Below are 17,198 nucleotides of genomic sequence, written 5' to 3'. Positions count from 1 at the left end.
GAACAACATAAAACATGTGACAGATTGCCCTTTTTTGTAGGGGTAATGGGGGAGGGGGTGATGGTAGGGTCTATAAAAGAGACAGGCTTTTCAAAGTGCATGGTCAGTAAGGGGCGTGCGAGGAGACAGGTGACTACACCAGAGTAAGATGGAGACTGAGTATATAGCGAATTAGGCTCACGTGAGAGTTTGGTGCACGGGGGTACGAGGTGTGGTATACATAGGAGCCGGGAACAGGAGTAGCTGAGCAGAAACAGACTTGGTTGTAAACTTCACCTTCAGAACTGAGTTTGAAAAAACATCGACATGACATCACAGGAAAACCACAAGTTCATTGGTTAGTAAGAAACTGCTGTTAGGGAGTGTCTTTAAATAGCTGTAAATTAGAAAAGCGTACTATTTTTAAAGAAGTAGCTACTTGGATTTGAGTAAGGAACTCCAGGAATATAAAGTATATAAGTAAAGCAAAGTAAAATAAAGTTAACATAAGGGAAGTAAAATTAAAACATGACAGGGAGGCTCGGTCATGTGGAATGTGTGTCCTGTAATATGTGGGAAGTCGTGGACACTATTGGTGACCTGGATGACCACATGTGCAGGAAATGCTGCCAGCTGCAGAAGCTTGAGCTCCTGTTTTCAGAGCTTGAGCGGTGGCTAGAGTCCTTGGTGAATCCAAGAGGCTGAGAGCTACATGGATAGCACCGTAACAATTCTGTGATGCTGTGCAGCTCACAAATGATGAACAGGAGCTTTGGAGATAAATGGTATTTCAGCCTCCCTAAGCATCAGAAATGGCAAGACAGGAGGTGTTAATTTGAAATTGTTATCAAAATGTTATCAAAATTACATGAATGGCTTACTCAGATGTCTCAATATCCACTGTAGTTAAAAACTGAAATGGATGTGATGGGTTAGAGTGATGTTAGGATTACATTTTGCAAATTTTATGATTTAACTCCCCCCACCCCCATCCCCATTTGACACACCTGACTTTCTCTCACTTGTCGTGAAGGGATAATATTGAGGATAATATACACTTCCCTGCTGTTTGTGCAGTAAGGATCATGCTAACTAATAGGACATTGCTCTGCAAGGTTATCTAGAGTAGGGGCCTAGATTGTCATCCTCGAGGCAGCTAGTGGGAGTTGGGAAACTTCTCAGCCTGGCCTGCCCACCTCGGGAGATAGAGCCCACAGAGATGGAATTTTCATTGCCATGGGGTGAGGGGGCTGCGGACTGAGGGGGTGGGCTGGACTCAGGCCAGCCGACTCAGGAAAAAGCTTGGAGGCAGCTATGGGGGCTGCCAGGAGCCAAGACGAGCTGTTTAAAAGACCTTCACTTCATCCCAGTTAAAATAAAATGACAGAAAGGCCCGCCAACACTCACTCCTCATACCCCCTCATCCCCCACCCCCACACACTCCCCATGCCCCATTCATGCTGTCGCATGCCCCCACCTATCCCCTATGGCCACTCATGCCCCCCCCATGCCAAGTTATTGCAATTCCATGCCCATTCTCCTATTATACACTGTATGGAACCAATGAATCCTATAGTGACAGTAGGATGTGTAAAAACACTTTAAAAAACAGTAATTCATTGATAACTTTCCAATTTCTTTTTAAAAAATCTCCTTTTTACTACAGGGCAATAAAAGTGTTATGTCACGGCCTCATTATGCATTCTTAGCTGAGAGTACTAAAATACCTGAGCCCCAGGATAAACATTGTTTGATTGACAGCTCTGACTCTCTGATCTCAACGGTCAATTTCACAAGGTTTATTTACGGAAGATTAAGAGGTTTCAAGTGCTTGCAGTTTCAACTATTGAAACTTTAAAAAGTCAGGATTATTGACACTTCTATTACCGTTTATAGTGAGTGAATGGGAATGGAAGTGCCATAACCTGGCATGGGAGGTATGAGGGGCCATAAGGATTGTTTATGGAGCATATCTTGGTATGGTGGGCATCAGGGGCCATAGGGTTGTTTTTGGAGCCTTACCTTTGCATGGGGGGCATGAGGAAGACATTTTGAGCTTACATTTTAAGAGGTACCATCATGCAGGCTATGGTTCATGAAGCCTCTGAGGTGCTGTGAACCACGACTCATTGAAAACCTGGCCAGACTCCATGAAAATTGCAGAGGACTAGAACATACCTATCTCTGCAATGGAGACAACCAGGTCAGGAGTGCTGGGTGTGAGCTTTTGACACCCTAACCCATCACACCCATTTCAGCTCACACCCTTGAAAGGCCCCGTTGAAAACTGGAAACTCTGGGAATGGGATCGGGAATCCCAGAATCGGGTCCCAGCTGCCATTTTTAAAGGGCTACCGAATGATCCTGACTTGGGGAAAATCCAGGCCAGTATCTCTAGTGATAAATATTCTCTTTACTAGTAATGATCTAGGCTGGCTGTCATTCAACAACAGTTCACTGGGGCACTGCAGACCTACTTAGCTCAGTTATTGGTTTAGGAAGCTTAACTTGAAGGTTAGGTCCAATTCCAATTTTCCATCTATTTTGGAGCCCTCGCAACCTTGAAGAAACTGGCCCCTTTCCTTGCTTCTCTCCACGGAACACAGCCATTAGTTGTTCATGAGGCACTGACAAGCAGAGCCCTCACTAGGTGGACAGCAGGAAATAGGTAACAGGTACTATCATCTCCTAATGAAATGGAGTTATACAGCAGCAGCAAGAGATGTGGACCTGCTTGCCTTTCTGAAACCCATCCATGGTAAGTAACAAGCAAATTAATATACGATCACTTGTTCTCTGACAGGTCTCCAAGTATGTCTTCCAGCAGCTCTCATTTCGTATCTCGGAGTTTGTCTTTTTTCTTCAAATCTAGGAGGGATAACCCTTAGCATGTTAGGAGGGCTTATGTAGGGAATGTTACGATGTACCAGCTGTATTGGTATGACGCAATTTTTACTTAAACTGACACAAAGAAGTTTGAAAGTCTTTCTCACACACAATCTTTTTGTGAAAAAAACATCTCAAGGGGAAGAGATAGCATCTAGAGGAAAATCAATGTGGTGAACAATGACCTTTTCTTGTATTTATGGGTTGATTTAAGCTGTTTACTTACATGACTGAAAACATACCAAGAACAATGAGCCATCTTAAAGGAGAAAGAAGGTGCAGGTGCTGTTAATGTAAAGTACTCCAGCCAAGCAGTTACCTTCTCCTTTATTTAATTGTCCATTTGTTTCTTGGAACTTTCTCAGGGATATATAAAAAAGTTATGAAGGTACCGTGACTGAGCAGATACATGGCAGGTTGATGTTCTGGCTTTTCATGTGGCAGTAACCTAATTAACTTCAGAAATCAAAGCGATCAAGAACACTATACCAGATTTTACAAAAAAGGACTAGTGTAAACCTACCACAATGGTCAACAATACATTCCGATATGTAATACTTACTCTGCCTTAATGGCCTAGTCAATTAATAGTAGATGCTACTTACATTGTTTCCTTTTAATCCAATGATGCCATTAATCCCACTCTGGCCTGGACTTCCACGTGGACCCTGTCATGTGATTGATAGAAATAAATATTAACTAAAGCTCTATGAACATTACCTTTGTTCCAATGTCTATCCTTTTTGATTTGAAGGTTTCTCAGTAAGATAAGAAACTGTTGAAAAATGATTAGAAAATGCAGTGTAGGTCTGAAAATCCTCCTCTCTCTTTACGTACCATGCCCCAAGAGGCCATTGGTAACCATGCACTTCCATTGATAGGTCCATCATTATGCTTAATTGGCAAAGTAATGCAGTGTGTTTGCCTTTCCCTTCTGCAGTATGGCTGACCAGGAAACTTTCCCACTCTTTATCGCCTGCCATCAGGCATATTGGAAGGATTTACAGGCTGACAATCAACCTGTTTGGCCATGTTATGGGCACATCTTCTGTGGCGATCACCTCCTGAAGTGGGATTTGAATCCAGAGCTTAAGGCCCAGAGGTAGGGACGCTACTGCAACACCACAAGACCTCCCAGGTTTGAAAATATAAAATATTAAAACACTACTTTTTATTCGTGCTCTTTGCCTGCATTAAAAGCTTAATTTAACAAGAGTCTGAAGCGGATGGAAAAAATGTTGTGGGGGAAAGTCTTCAATTTTCTGAATTAGCTGCCAAACATGAATGCAAAATCATAAGAAATTATGTGCCATTTCCTCTATACACAAAAGGTTAAAGGATTTTGTACTGAATGATGTGGTGATAAGTACTTTATTAATGTAAATGATATGCATGAATATTGGAGACGATACGGAAGAATCAGTTCGAACCAGCCAGAAAAACCAAACGGTCATAACTATCACTGGAACAACAGGTCACAACTGGTTTTAACCAGAATAACTGGAGATTATAAGTGGACACCAGCTGATGTCCACAGTTGTCCAGTTGCATTTTAACTGGAACCAAATGACTTGTTAATGGCTTAACTGTATACAACTGGAATAGCTGGCACTTACAATGGGAAATCTGTTGTGATTCCACATGCCCAGTTGACTTCAACTGTAACCATTTGAATCTTATTGGATCAGTTGACTTCTGCTAGAACAAGTTGACAGGAAAACTGGAACCAGTTGGAATTAAGTGGAGCCAGTTGACACGCAACTGTTTCAATAATTCTTTGAACAAGAAACTGTACCAGTTGAAGCCAACTGGATTGACTTAAGTTAAAAGGCTGCCTGGGCATGGCAAAAAAGCATTGGCGTGTCAGTACACATTTTCACATCAAGTTTGCAATGTGTTATACTGAGCACAATAATATCTATCTCCTCACCTCACAGATATGAATGCGTTACACAAGTACAAGTTTATTAATGCTGTGCATTTAACCATTTCAGAATTTTTGATTTTTTTGAATACAGTCACACACAAAAAGTCACATTATGGAAAAGCACAGAACCATAGAAATGTTACAGCACAGAAGGAGGCCATTTGACCCATCTTGTCCATGCCAGCCCGAGAACACCCAGGTGCCCTTTCTAATCCCACCTTCCTGCACCCGGCCCACAGCCCTGCAGCTTACAGCACTTTAGGTGCATATCCAGGTACTTTTTAAAAGAGTTTAAAGTTTCTGCCTCTACCACCAACTTGGGCAGCGAATTCCAGACACCCACTACCCTCTGCGTAAAAAAGTTCTTCCTCATGTCTACACCTTCTGCCACTTATCTTGAATCTATGTCCCCTGGTTCTAGAATTCACCACTAAGGGAAATGCAAGCTATTACATTGAAACTTCTCAGGATAGAAAAAAAAATCAAAATAATTTTTCTCAATGAAAAGCATGAAAAAAGCCACTATGGGAGTAACCACTGCTATAAGTACCTTAGTTGCCATGATATCGTGTCAATTATAATTCAGTGGTAGCATTCCTTACAACATCAGCACCATAAATTCCTCTTTGATGCGATGGATCCCATCAAACAACAGTGGACTACAAGAGTTGAGTAGAAAGTGGATTTAAAGTTCTAAGCTCATACTCATGCAGCCAATTGTTAATTCTCCTTGGAGCTTCACTCAATTCTTTAGCAGAGGGGTCAGTGACTAGGGGGAATGATTGGTAGAATGATTAGAGGGGAGATGAGAAAAACATTTTTCACCCTGAGGGTTGTGGGGGTCTGGAACTCACTGCCTGAAAAGATAGAAACTCTCAACTCATTTAAAAGTGTCTGGATATGCACCTCAAGTGCCGTGACCTGAAGGGCTATGGACTAAATGCTGGAAAGTTGGATTAGGCTAGGTGCCTAATTTTTTGGCCAGCTCAGGCACATTGGGCCAAGTGGCCTCTTTCAGTGATATAAACTTCCTATGATTCTCACAGGCAGATTTCAAAGATATGAGGAAACTTTCTTTTCATCACAAGGGATGAGAAGATTTGTGAATCTTGGAGACCATTTGCCTGACATAATGCCCCATATGACTAGACAGGTAAATCTAAAATGTGCAGTGCAATGCTATTAAATTTTTCTTTATCCATTGACACCCATGAAGAGATCAGGCAGAAGGTACAGAGTGGCCAAAGGTTCAGGGTGCCCAAGATTGTGAACAGCACTGTCCAGGACAACAGCAGTGGTGACAATACACCCACACTGGATGAAGAGAGCACTGAAAGGTGCAACCAGGGTAAATACTTTCTCATTGGTGATTTTTGTTGCAAATGGTTTATGAAATCTCAAATTAAAACTAAATGGTTTCAAAGAAATCTTCTCTCTGGCAGAATTAAGGCGAAGTCTGCCTGCAACAAAGGCTTGGGAGCAACAACGGGAGAGAGAACAGCTGCAAGGAAGATTTGATAGCCTCCCGGTACAAGAAAAAGCGGCTGGCGGCTATGAACCACAAAGTACAGTTGGAAATTTTGGAACTGTCAAAAATAGATGAGGTACACTTGTCGTTTTAATGTTACACTTCTTTCTGTGACTAATGCAGCTCTGTCTAGTCAGAAACAGGTGATAGAGTGAATTGGATTTGTGCAACGGCCTCTCAACACTGGTATATGAATTATGCAAATTATTTTACATCTTGTTGCTTGGTGAGGTGATGCACCAGCACCGCCCAAGGAAAGAGCGTTGAAGATGCCTGCATCCCCAACACCATCCAGGCAGAGTCAGTAAGTCCCCTATATGGAGCACAAAGAGGCTTGAATTAATTTTCAAAACATTTGATAATCAATGTTGGTCTCAAAAAAGTAACGGATCATTACGACAGCCGGCGCAGTATTAAACTTTTCTCCATCACTAATGATTTGTCATTCATTAAGACTGAACTGTGAATAACCTCACGCACAGTCTGTATTTAATCTATTTTACATATAGGATATTGAGTATGTCCCTGATTTTTTATACAGATAAAACTGCCAGGGAGCATTGAGATGCCAGAAGGAGTGTGGAATAAGACATACAGCCAAAGGACAAATTCATCATTCACCAAGATTTTGGCTTTTGACATATGTGGGTCTAGTGAGTGAGCAGGCTGTTTTATTGCAGGCAACACAGAGGATGCAATTTCTTCCAGCATGAGGTTGGCTTAGAGGAATTTTGACATCAGTTTTGGAAGTCCCCAACTAATTTCAAGCTTAAGCTTTTTCTTTTACTTGACAGCATGTTTTACCCACCACCTCCAGACCTGGGGGAGGGGTGAAGGTTTTCAAGAAAGAGTTATATCCAAAAAGATTCAGGACCTCAATAAGAGACAAAAATCCAGTGAAGCATTCAACGTTTAAATGCACAAGTTCAGTATTTTGATTAACTGCTGCAATTTAACATATCTGCATGTTAGCTGAGTTTATGTTTTGGTTCCTGCACTGTTTATTTGGTTTTTGTATCATGTGTTTTGTGTTTTTATGCATCACAATAAAATTTGAAACTTACAGTGCAGTCCAGTCAAGTTATACTTCTCTGCAGCACGCACCAACACATTATTGGTAGTTTTTTCATTTGCTAGTGGTATTTATATGAATGGAGTGAATTAATTTTCTAGATTTACCTTTCTGAATACTTAGCTGCAGGGTGACTCACTGTCTCATATCTTAAGGGATTATCCTTTGACTGTTTGTCCCTTAAGGGATGCCATGTGCCCTGTATTTTCTAGGGCAGCCCATGGAGACTGATCCTGGGAGTCTTCAGGGTGAGTTTGAATAATTCAAATGGCACTGGAATTGAGTGACTCGGCCAGAAGGTCCATCCCTGGTCTCAATTAAAAGAATCCCCACCCCTCTCAATGCACCCCCACCCCCTGCTTACCACACCTAGCAAACCCTCACTCCCTGCTCTCACACTCACCTTCACCTCAGTTCCTACCCAGCCCCACAGTCAAAGTGTTCCTTTAACAGTTGATCAACCAGCACCAATAAATTTAACCAGGCTAACTAGAACCAGCGTGACAACCCAATTGGGAATAATTCAGCTGGGAACAGCTCAACTGGCCAACTGGGAGCAGCTCAACTAGACAACTGGGAGCAGCTCAGCTGGCCAACTGGGAGCAGCTCAACTGGCCAACTGGGAGCAGCTGAACTGACTGACTGGGAGCAGCTGAACTGACTGACTGGGAGTAGTTCAGTTGGGGTCAGTTCCAATTCCCATTTCAAACCAGACCCATTGGCAACTGATTTTTTCTTACCAATCAGCTTCGCTATTGAGAGCAGTTGAAATGATTATAAGTAAACCTATAACTTAGAAATTACTGTTTGCCATAGAAATTCATGCATGCTTAAGACATTCTCAAGTCATTCTGCTCTCAGTTATTTTAATAGGAATGTTTACTTATTCATTTGACCAAAATACCGGATGGAGTAAGATCATAAGAACACATTAAACATTTAGGTAAAGAATTGCTGACAGAAACTTCTGGAATTACAGGGGGTGCTATGGATGTGGCTGGGGTCACAAGCAGGTGGAATCACACTTGTCGACTGACAGACATCCAGTGCTACTGAAGTTAAAGCAACTGACTATTGGGTGGAGCGCCTATCGGGGATTGATGAGGTACCATCTGTTATGCGTCTTTGCCCATGTATATTTTACCCACATGAATCTTCTGTTTTTAAACCTCATTTATTAAAGAGATATATTCTTTAGGAAACCTGGACTTTACTGCATCGCAGTTTGGTAGGAAAGTCAGTTAGAAGATAGAGCGCAATTGCACAATCACTCTCCAAATATTTGAGTTTATTGCACTGGAGCAAATGATATTTTCGTGCAAAAAAAGCAAAGATTTACTGCAGAGAAAAACAAAACTCTCACTACTTGCATTGAACCAATGTGTATGTTTAGTGCACTACAAGGGAATTCTGCATTTCAAATCCCTTAATACTTTATAGTTGATATTCACCTTATAACCTATGTGGTTTACTTTTGGTGAAAGAACAGAATAATGCTTTGCCTTGAAGCATGTTGATGTTACTGACGCACACCGCACTTGTACGCAAAATTCATATCCATCCAGGTTCTAGCCGAGCCTGTAACCTCCAATAAAATGTCTCGACTGAATAATTGTACCTTTTCAAATCGGACCTAAAACTGTACACGTTACGGGCATACCAAGAGTTACTTCCACCACAAACCTGTTGACCTCGAGCTCCCAGTTCTCCTTTTCGACCTGGACGACCAGGTGAACCTGGTATCCCCTGTAAGAGGGAAAAAGCGCACGAGTTGGGAATTGATGTACAATTACAAGTCAATGCGGGCCGGGATCTTCAGGACCCATCACTGGGGATGCAGCGGGTCAGCTAAAAATCATTGACTTTCGGCAGGACCGGAAGATCCCGGCCAATGTTGCATTATAAATAATAATAATAATTAATACCTTTATTGGATAACCTGTCATTATTAATGAAATATGATAGCAATCTATTTCTTCACACTATTCCTACCGGGTCAAGATCAAATCAAATCTAAACCAAGTTTCATTCAGCTCACTTGCAAATGGTAATAAAGGGTCAAATGGGAATCATCACAGCTCCTGTGGCTTATTTGCGATCATTTTTTTCAAAGAATAACTTTAATGTTCTCAAAGTCAATTTAATGTTCTCAAAAATGCATTTATGCAGCAGGCAGAAAATACTAAAGGCAGAATTTAATGCCCTCCCATGGCCTGTTGGTGATGGGGGGCTGGGGGGTGGCGGCATTTAATCAGGCGGGAAGTTGGTGAGTAGGAACCCCATTGCCTTTCTGCCTTCACCCTGATTAAGTCCGTGGTGGGAAGGCTTGTGGATGGTCTTCCTGCACTGGTGCCAATTAATGCCCACTTAAGCACCTCATCCTGCCACTGCTGATATTGACCCAATGGCAGGCAGGGGGTTCACCAATTGGGGGCAAGCATATACAAGCCTTGTGGGGTTGCTTGTGGGGTCCCAGGAGAGTCCCTTGTTCAAAGGCACTTACTGCCTGATCAAGGGAACTGGCATCAGGTGTTAGTGGTGGGTAGTGCTGAGAGACACCCCAAGTCCTTGTGGCCGACCCCCTCCTCCTCTGTCCTGGATCCTGGGTGCCTGAGTGGCACAATGCGGTGGGCCTTTCCTGAAAGACGTGACAGGGAGCTCTCTCCAACTCTCCAGCTGGTGGGCAAGGGCCTTGTCATCTCCACTAAATATAGCCCTAAATCACTGTAAACACTTTATGCAGAATCTGATGGTTATCTTATTTTTTTTTACAGTCAGTAACCACTTTACAAGCAGAACATCCACATTATTGATATTACACAATGCATTCAGAGTTCCCAAAAAGTTCAATTAGATTATGTATCTTGTTTAAAATAAGTTTTGTTTTGGTTTGGAGTTACGCACTGCTGGAAACATTCGAATCCCTACTTTTTCCAATCCTGGATCTTGTTTTCTTGCAATGAACGTACACTTGAGTACATTCAGCTGCTACAATTAAAACAGAAAATGCTGGAAAAACTCGGCAGGTCTGGCAGCACCTGTGGAGAGAGAAACAGAGTCAGCGTTTCGAGTCCGCCTAGAGTCATACAGACTCGAAACGTTAACTCTGTTTCTCTCTCCATAGATGCTGGCCAGACCTGCCATGTTTTTCCAGCATTTTCCGTTTTTATTTCAAACTTCCAGCATTTTGCTTTTATCTTTATTTTACATTCAGCTGCTGCTAGACACTTAATCCAGTGAACAAACCTAAAATAAATTAATTTAAACATTAAAAATATTGCCTAGCCGTGAAAGAGTCGCTTCTGTGGGTTTGAATTTCCAGACATGAAAAGATGAATGTAGTTCAGAAAAACCTCTTTTGAAGGATATGACTTCAAGACATTAATTGAGGAGGTTAATAAAGCCATGAGAAAAACACAAGGGCTTATTTCTACAAGGGTAGAATTGAAAAATAGTGAAGTTATGCTAAACTTTGGTTAGATCAAGCTCGGAGTACTGTGTACAGTTCTGGTTGCCATATTATTAAGAGAATATAAAAGCACTGGGGAGAGTGAAAATAAAATTTATAAGCAGGGTACCAGAAATGCCAGGTCAATCGGCTGGGGTGAATCGACAGGAGGGAGTGTCGATCGGGATGATGGCTCAGGGAGGAAGAGGGTGTAGATCAGGGGAGCAGGAGGGGGTTGGCAGAGGGTAGAGAAAAGAGCTTAATGTTAAGGGAGTGATTGAGTGAGGGTATCCAGGCTTGATGGTGAGGTTCAATGCCTCATTATAATATTTAAACTTCTAACCCACTTCCTTGAAGTGGGCCGGTCACCTGGCCATCTTCTGTCCTCAGCTGGAAATGGGCAGGCAGGAGGTGGGTTTGCGATGGGACACACATTTTTCTGACTCTAACTGCCTCAATACCCCAACCCAATTTGCCTGATTTTTTAGGTTAAAATTTCCTCCTTATTGTCCAAGGAATATGTGACCTCCTTACTCTTCCTACCAAATGTACTGCCTCACATTTATTTATATGGAAGTTAATTTGCCAATAAACTGCCCATTCTACCGGCGGGATTTTCCACACCCACCCACCACTGCGATCTTCCGGTCCCGCCACAAGTCAATGGGCTTCTGGCTGGGGCACCACCTCGCTCGGGGTGGGTCCCAACCGTGACGGGGCGGGAAAATCCTGGCCTACAAGTTTATTAATGTCTTCCCATATTTTGTTGAAGACCTCCTCTGTATTACCTACAATGCCAATTTGGTAGCATCTGCAAATTTTGAAATTGTACTCCAATTCCAAAGTCTAATCGTTTATGTAAATGGTGAAAACAGTGCTTCCAAAACTGACCTTTGGGGAACATCACTTCCCACCAATTTGCCAACTAAATAACTAACCTCAGCTCCTGCTCAATGTTTTCTGTTCTGTAGCCAGCTAGGTTATTGAATCATATTTGCACTTAGTGTAAGGGTACCTCATGTTGCTTATCAGCAATACTGTTTAGATATTCAGATAACCATTGCTGAGGCAATAGCAGTTCACTCCCTTAGCAAAATCAGGCAAAGCACCCAAGTGAGGATGTTAAATCCTTGTGAATGGGGCTGAAATCGGTCTTGAACAATAACGCTGAATGGGTGCTGGTGAAGCAGCCACCAACTCTCCACTCGTTTGTCTTTCCTATTGGGCTGCTGCTTCACTATTGAGATTTTGGTACCATCCAAGATTGGTTTTACCCCACACATCTCTGAAAGTACAATTGTGGTGCCGAGTGAGGACATGTTTAAGCTTAATTGTAATAACCTCCATGGTCGAATCGACTGCAGGAAGAAAGTCACATGAGCATCTGTGGCAGAGTATCCTAGTGGAAATCAGCATTTGAAAGGAAGTGAAGAGTAAATTGGGAGGAAAAGCGTATACACTTTACAAATCTTAATCTGGAAATATATATGCATTGAGAAATCAATGAAGCTGCAATTAAAGCAATTGAACAGTGAGTTTCTACAATGCAAAGCTGCTGATTAAATATTAAATTTCTGGTGACTACCTGTGTGCCGTGGACTCCTGGATCTCCCTTACGACCTCGTTTACCACCTTTTCCATTCTGACCCTACACAGAAACAGAGAACTGTTATTTTATGAAAAGAATCTCTGATTGTCTAAACATCACCACCATGCTCCAGAATATTGCACTTGGTTTCATCTTTGGAGTTAACAATAGCCTAGCAGCCATATACAACATTAAATGGGCATGCTGGTAATGCAGTTGTTTCAAACTAAACCTAAACTCACAGTAAAGACTGATTGATTCCACCCCTACCCCCTCGGCCAGTGAATGTCTTTTACCAACTGTCAGCCACATTCACTCACATCGAAGTGCTCTGTGTCAGCTAAATATGTATGAAAGGGCAAAAAGATTTTAAATTATTATCATTAACAGGATTCACGATCAGCTTCTTGTAATTAATTGGAGGTCAGTAAATTGCCTATAACATTTAGGCTGTTGTCGGTTTTCTCTCTCTTTTCTTTTAAAGATTAATTTTCCTCTGTAACAGAAAGTGTGGAATGAGACATCTGGAGCTTGACATTGTAGGCTGGATTTTTAGCCCCATCCAGGGCAGAAAATGAAGAAAGCAAATGTTAAATATAGCGCCGCCAGCCAGTTATGCCAGTTCCCTGGCTCCATCCAACCCCAAGACATTTTCTAAGAAGGTGGATGGGGGGGATGGTGGCAGCGCCACTCGCCTGCCTGCGGCCTGTAGCCTGGAAGGTGACCTCCTGGCAGAAGGCCAAGAGGGCAATACTCTGAGGCAGGCTTAGTGGCCCTCCTGGCCTCCTTCCAGTAGCAACAGTTTCAGGCTGCCTTGTAGAGGTGCCGCCCAGCAACCCCTCCATCCTGCCCAACGTTGGTGGACCAGCGACAAAAGTCATTTTTTTCAAATTTTAAAACATTGGAGAGAAGGTGCCACCATTTTGAAGCACCTTCTTCCTCACTTACCTCCCACTGTAGCCTGCTGCTGATTTCAAGCTGGAAGGCCTTTAATTAGCCCTCCGGCTTCAAGATCCCACCCACCATCCATAACTGGTGAGTAAATCTTTGGTCTCATAGTTTAAAAGTAAGACAGGGAGCTGGACGAAAGGGGCAAGTTGTCCTGTAGTTTAAAAGATAAAACTTGGACTGGATTGTGAGGATTCAGCTTCTGTGGAGTATTTATAAAATGAGGACATAACAGAATTGACAGAGATCAGTTTGTAAGTTTTGTTTTTCATTGATGGGTCCTGCATGGTATTATTCACCTGTTCATCAGCTATCAGTGTGCTATTCATATCCTTGTGCTTTTGAAACATCATTCAATAAAATTAGTTTCACTTTTTTATAACCCTATACCTTTGCCAGTGTCATTACTTATTCTGAAACAAAAACAAAAATACCTGGAAAATTTCAGCAGGTCTAACAGCATCTGCAGAGAGGAATACAGTTGATGTTTCGAGTCCGTATGACTCTTCACCAGAACTAAGGAAATAGAGAAATGAGGTGAAATATAAGCTGGTTGAGGGGGGTGGGACAGGTAGAGCTGGATAGGGGGCCAGTGATAGGTGGAGGCAAAGAAGAGATTGCCAAAGATGCCATAGACAAAAGGACAAAGGGGTGGTGATATTATCTAAAGGATGTGCTAATGGGGACATTAAGGGTAGCAAGCAGGGCAAGCTAGTGGCAGATGGCCCTAGTGGGGGTGGCGTGGGGGGGAAGGGATCAAAATGGGCTAAAAGGTCAACTGTATTCCTCTCCGCAGATGCTGTCAGACCTGCTGAGTTTTTCCAGGTATTTTTGTTTTTGCTTCAGATTTCCAGCATCCACAGTATTTTGCTTTTATCATTATTTATTCTATTCAACTCTGAATCCTCACCACAGTTCAAGGGGAGAATTTTCGGCTCGGCGAGCAGGGGCGGGGCCCATTTGCCGAGGCATAAAATGATGCGGGGTGACATTGGGCGTGCAACCCGACATCACCGCACATCATTTAGATTTTCAGTTCGGCAGGCGCGCAACCAAACTTTCAAAGGCCTGTAAAGGTTATTAATTAACTAATTAAGGCTATTGAGAAAGCTGCCCGTCCAACCTTAAGGTTGGACGGGCAGGCAAAGAGCCCAGGCGCCCTTCGCACTTTTCATGGTGCCTCCTCCACGGGCGGGATGAGCTTTCATGAAGGGTTTATAAATTAAATGCATTTTTTCATTAAAGTTAATTGACATGTCCCAGCTCATGTGACACTGTCACATAAGGGGACATGGCTTAATTTTTTTTTTCTTCTTTATTAAAACTTTTAAAACTTAAAACTTATCTCCGTGAGGTACCTCTGTGCCTCAGGGAGATTTTTGCGCTCTTTCACGCGCATGCGCGAAAGAGCGCACTCCTGACTCAGGGATACACCCCACCCCCAGCCCACATAGGGAGCGCACAGCACTTCCGGGTGCATGTCACGCTGGGTGGGCCTTAATTGACCCGCCTACCTAAAATGGTGGCGTGGATCTGATCGGGGCGCCAATCGGGTCCACGCCCGCCCCATGCACAAACCCCCCCACACCCCGACAGGGGGAAAATTCTCTCCCAAGTGTTCCAGTGTGCATTAACCATGATCAATAAGATTATTTGTGAACCTAAAATAACTCCAATTGGCTCAATTTAGGATGTTCCTGAATTTACTTGGGGTAAGAGCAATTCCAGTTCAGGCAGCAGATTGCTAGTTGAGAAAACATAGCAACCATATCCTCAAGCGCAGATGTAGCAGCTCAGCAACCAGAAGGAATTTAAAAAGCATTTTTGAATCAGAACTTCACATTTAGGTTGTATTCCCTCAGCAGGCAGCTTCTCATTAGTTATTGCACGTTACATGGGAACAACGGAATGTACGGTACTGGAAAAGATTACTGCAGACCATCTGGCTTGTCTCATTGGAATCCCACTTAACAAATAAAATCACTAGTAATATTGTGCAATATGCACCGAATTACTATGTGCCGTTAGAATAATTTGACTGAAAATACTGACAAACTCACATTTTTACCAGGTGGCCCTCTGTGACCATGGAGACCCTGAAGTAAATAAAAATATTACATTTTTAAGTTTAATCACCTGATAAGCTTTACTACATGAGTTTTACACCTTAACAATTTTGCACAAAGCATTTCTCTTTTAAAGTGATTTGAGTGCATCAAACATTTGGAAAAAAACTAACAGGTTTTACATATTTGACTTGGAGTCAACCTTTCTTTATGCACATCAGGTAGAAACTGCTACAAAGAAAGATTTCTCACAAAGTTAAAGCAAAAGGTCACAGGAAGCAAACTTGGAAAAACTGCATGGGTGAAATGGGTTCTGAGAACGGAGGCTACAAGAATCAAATCACAGAATTATATAGTCTAATTCAACTCATTAAATTTTGGTTCATTCTCCAATTAAGAGGTATTTGTATGATCCAGAGATATGGACAACAAACTTATTTAATAGGAAGCCAGGGTTAAAGTATCATCACTGAGATCTGTGCAAACTTGCGGTCTGCAACAGAATTTGAACTTCTGTTAACATAAGATCCAATTGTCTTGTTTATATACAAGTAACCCAGTTCTGCAGTCAATTAATTCATTTGAACAATCGGCCATATTGCTTTCAGTGGTTTTAGAAAGCATGACCTAGCATGAAGTAGAACTTCCTTCTCAGTGGTTGTGAGAGGTTATCTTGAATTAGAGTAAAGACGGGCATAAGTTGTGAATTTAATGCAAGGAAGGTGGAGTGAGGAGGAACAGCATGTTGCATCTTAGGAGGAACCAAAGGGAGCCATTTGGAACAGCAGTACCATAATAATATCATCAGTAAAACACAGAAATATAAAATATTAGACAGATAGATTAAAATCCACAAAAGAATTGTGCATCAGATAATAAGCTTTTTCTTGGATCCTGTCCAGAACTATGAGATGGGAACAATATTAAATTCTTGAATGAACTTCAATTTTCGAGCTGTTGATCTGGGATGAGATATCTCAGTGACCTTGAGTTACAACCCTAGGGGAAAGAAACGTTTGGCAAGAAAGAGGTAATGAAGCTTCCTGGAGGGAGAATCAGCAATGGAAACTAGGTGGGAGGAATCCGAGCAAAAGAATTGAGGCCATGAGCATTGCAGGATCGTGGGACCAAATAAATGAGACAGCACAGAAGGCGGCCATTCAGCCCATCATACCTTCGCTGGCTCATGGGTAGGGTTATCCAATTAGTCACACTTCTTTATTCTTTCCACACAGCCCAGTAATTATTATTTTTTTATCCTTCAAGTATTTATCCAATTCTCTATTGAATGTCACTATCGAATCTGCTTCCACCACCATTTCCAGCAATGCCATTCAGAGCACAACAGCTCACTTTGTAAAGAAAAATTCTCACACGTCATCCCCGGTTCTTTTGCCAATCACTTTAAATTTGTGTCCCCTTATTAATGATCTTCTGCTGCTGGACACAGTTTCTTCTTAGCTTCTTTCTAAAAACCATTTATGATTTTGAATACTTCTATCAAATCTCATCTTCTTCACTTTATGGAGAGCAACCCCAACTTCTCCAGTCACTCCACAGACGGAACCTTCTAGAATTCCTAAATGGCTCGGGAATTGCAGGTAATAGGTCTCATCTGTGCCTCATTTCTCTTTAAAAAAATGCTTTAGATCAAATTAATTACCATTATTATTTATGTATTTGAAGGGATGTTGAAGGACCAAGGGTAGAGCCATTGAAGGTAAGGTGGAGGTTTGGTTTCACTTGCAAGAGGCAA

The 17,198-nt window shown here is 42.2% G+C and overlaps 1 protein-coding gene across 2 annotated transcripts in view; it reads right to left on the bottom strand.

Annotated features, from left to right (window-relative positions):
- The window catches only part of LOC144679091 (collagen alpha-6(VI) chain-like), a 140,273-nt gene that overhangs the window by 44,472 nt on the left and 78,603 nt on the right, over nt 1-17,198 (bottom strand). For both annotated transcript variants that reach the window (XM_078539382.1, XM_078539383.1), the window contains exons 16-19: nt 15,437-15,472; nt 12,426-12,488; nt 9,076-9,138; nt 3,471-3,533 (exon numbers count right to left, since the gene is read on the bottom strand). In XM_078539382.1, the coding sequence (XP_078395508.1) occupies nt 3,471-3,533; nt 9,076-9,138; nt 12,426-12,488; nt 15,437-15,472 (225 nt within the window). The remainder of the gene's footprint in view (nt 1-3,470; nt 3,534-9,075; nt 9,139-12,425; nt 12,489-15,436; nt 15,473-17,198) is intronic.

Source organism: Cetorhinus maximus, chromosome 3 (assembly GCF_964194155.1).
Source record: "Cetorhinus maximus chromosome 3, sCetMax3.hap1.1, whole genome shotgun sequence".
Taxonomy (NCBI): Eukaryota; Metazoa; Chordata; class Chondrichthyes; order Lamniformes; family Cetorhinidae; genus Cetorhinus; species Cetorhinus maximus.
The sequence above is the reverse complement of the archived record's forward strand: the minus strand, read 5'-3'. Positions and strand labels throughout refer to the sequence as shown.